The sequence below is a fragment of the Octopus bimaculoides genome, chromosome 8 (genome assembly GCF_001194135.2).
Source record: "Octopus bimaculoides isolate UCB-OBI-ISO-001 chromosome 8, ASM119413v2, whole genome shotgun sequence".
In the NCBI taxonomy this organism is placed as follows: domain Eukaryota; kingdom Metazoa; phylum Mollusca; class Cephalopoda; order Octopoda; family Octopodidae; genus Octopus; species Octopus bimaculoides.
In genome coordinates, this window is record NC_068988.1 from 40,164,055 (window position 1) to 40,167,255 (window position 3,201).

At 36.7% G+C, this 3,201-nt stretch overlaps 1 protein-coding gene across 3 annotated transcripts in view; it reads left to right on the forward strand.

The window, feature by feature from the left end:
• The window catches only part of LOC106883669 (uncharacterized), a 312,099-nt gene that overhangs the window by 280,313 nt on the left and 28,585 nt on the right, over positions 1–3,201 (forward strand). For all 3 annotated transcript variants that reach the window (XM_014934771.2, XM_052970057.1, XM_052970058.1), the window contains one exon: positions 2,349–2,765. In XM_014934771.2, the coding sequence (XP_014790257.1) occupies positions 2,418–2,765 (348 nt within the window). In that variant the 5' untranslated portion in view covers positions 2,349–2,417. The remainder of the gene's footprint in view (positions 1–2,348; positions 2,766–3,201) is intronic.

Genomic DNA, 3,201 nt, shown 5'->3' on the forward strand with positions numbered 1-3,201 from the left:
GCAGCATTTGTTGCGCAGCTGTTTCATTACATTTTTCGTTTTCTAAAAATATATACAGGATCACTAGAACTACCGCACATTGAGGCGTGTAGATTAATTACTTTTCAAACAGCATTTCTTTCTCCTTTCATAAAAATGTTTCGAAGTTTCGTAAGAAAGATGACAACATTTAATTTTTAAAAATATGTTTCTTTGAACACGTTATTATTATTTGCTAACCGCAATATTTTTAAATGTGTGTATAGTTGCAGACAAACCGATAAACTTCAAATTTTGGCATAAGATCAACAATTTCTCAGAAGGCCGGATAACTCGATCAAATCTACCGAAGTATTCGACTGGTATTTTATATTACGAGTCAGGAAGGTTGAAAGGCATTGTTGACATCGGTGGAATTTAAACTTAAAATATAAAAAGTCTGATGAAATGCTGCCGAGCAATTTGTTCGACGCATTTACGATTCTATCTGCTCACCACTCTTCAGGAGACAGATAAGAAAATAAAATAAAAGACTTGTCAACTTGTGTACGAGTTTGATTAAACATTCGACTTCCATTATGTTTATGAGAAATTCTTTAAAAATGTCACAAAACAAAAACTAAAAAATGTCAGGGCACGTCATTTTCAGTTTGTGGTTTTATCAAATATAACACTGTTCCACAACCATATGTTCATACATACATACACATACATGTGTACGTGTGCTCGCAGACCGTGTCTGTATGTTTATGCGTATGAGTTTTGATGTGCAGAGAGAGCATGCAACTAATCGAGTGGGTACTGATGTAATTTTAGTTCAATTAAAATAAGATAACGAAGATATACGAAATTTTTTATATTCGAATGTAGGTTATAACGTCACTCAAATGTGTATGGAAGCTGAATTTCTGTATATTTATACGTGTCTAAGTGTACATATACAAAAGAAAAAGCGATTATTCTCAAAACGCAAATATGATATATTTTGAACATCGGTTTCTTAAGAATAAGATTTAAATTACTACATTATTGCATTATTAGTATAAAAGTATAACATAGAATATAAGACACGCACACACAAACACACACAAATGCACACATGGCACTTACACAAACACATGAACACATAGATTCACACACACAAACTTACACACAACCTTTGTCTTGTCTCTGATCATTATGCCTTGTATGTTATGCTTGCATTGTACATAGGTCTGATTACGATATCATGCCTCGTGTGTTAGATAGCGGCGTGATGATATTTTCAAACAGTTATTTATGATGGTGTTGACATTCTCTTTCTTATTCCTACATGACTGGCACTGGCTTTCACATCTAGCTTACTTGATTGCGTTCATCTCCCTCTTTACGAATCAGGCATTTCCTGATGTTTGTTTTTCCTGTACAAAAAAAAAAAAATTATACTTCAAAATAAGAGTTACTATATTGGTATTTCGTCCAAGCCAGTCGTCTTTGACCATCTATGCTGGTAACGCTTTGTAGTTTTCTGGCAATGGCCGTAATGATGTTCTGCTGATATGCTTATCTCGATTCATCTGATGAAATCTTGCAAATTTTCGAGTGTGTTTGTATTCCTCCGTCAAGGAGTTCATACCGAGAAGTGTCTTTCCATGTCTCATCATGCTATAACTCACATATGTGCCGACTTAGTCCGTGGATGCCTTTGACACTTGGAAGACACTACAAATCGACTTGCTCTTTTGCTAAAAAGTTCGTAATCCTGTGATGGACAGGCGTCCAATTCAGGAATGCAATATATACGCCACAAAATCCTGTAAACCATCCTTCTGAGGCTATATATGTGTATGTGTGCGTGGGTGAATGTATGCGTACAAATATAAGCATGAGTGTTTTACATCAATGTGAAGGCGAATGGCTCAGTGGTTAGAGCGTCGGGCTCAAAATCATGAGGTAGTGAGTTCGATTCTCGGACAGGGCTGTGTGTTGTGTTCTTGAGCTTTGTTTCACGTTACTCCAATTCACACAACTCCAGAAATGTGTTGCGACGTCACAGGAGCCAAGATGCATTAGCCTTAAACTTTTCTTAGGATAACATCGGTGGCCTGGAGAATTGAGGCTGGTATGCATAGACGACTGTTGGTCATCCATAAGCAACCTTGGAGGGAAACTTTCTAGGTGCAATCCCATGGTCATTCATGACCAATAGAATGGGTGGAGCTTTTTTCACAGCAAATGCTAATGACTGAAACAAGTAAAAGATAAAAGAGAAAATAATATAACGATTTCAATCACGTACTATTTTGAAGTAGTCTTCCTTTTTTTTTTTTTTTTTTTTACTAAGTGATATATACTTTAGTTTAAAATTCTCTCCTCTTTTCTAATTTCAGATAAATTTTTTTTGGAGAATAAGAAGAAAGAAGAAATTACGGACACCAAAATAAGCAGAAATCAGCGAAATGGAGAAAGACGCTGGTACTGTGTCAGTAGATGTGAACCAATCAGCAGCGACATACGAATCCCTGGTTACGCCATCAGCAGCAACGTATGAATCACTCATAACACCCGATCGTGTTGAACGACCCGATCACATTCCGGTATTTGCCGAAGACGAAGACGGTTATTACCGAGGCAAAAACAAATTCAACGCACATAAAAAATATGTACCCAAGATATCGTACAGACATTTTTCCCTGCCCTTTCGTCGACGGGAACTTGTCGTCCTCTGTTCAGGATGTCTACTCATGTGTATTGCACTCACGCTGATAATCACCGGAGCCATTCGAGTGCACGGCTGTAGTTGTCCGGTAGGGGGAGCCATTGCATATCTAATCACGGTATTGTAGTTGCCCATGTGAGTCAGATAGCTATCTTTGGTTGAATGAATGGAGAATTGGTTGTTTGATATGATGGTAGCAGGTGGAAATGACATTATAAACTTTGTTTCACCATTTGCTAAGTCTTGTGTCAGTGCGTACCAATATTTTAGTAAATTTCCGTTACATATTTAGTTCATTTTGGTGTCTAATGCTAGTTGGTTTTATTGTCATGTGTCTTTTCTTATCATTGCTTGTTACTAAATAAAATTTTCCGAGCTGCTGCTAGTACCGGCACCACCACCCACACCACCACCACTACTACTTCTACTACTACTACTACTACTACTACTACTACTACTACTACTACTACTACTACTGTTATTGTACATATATATATATATATATATATATATATATATATATA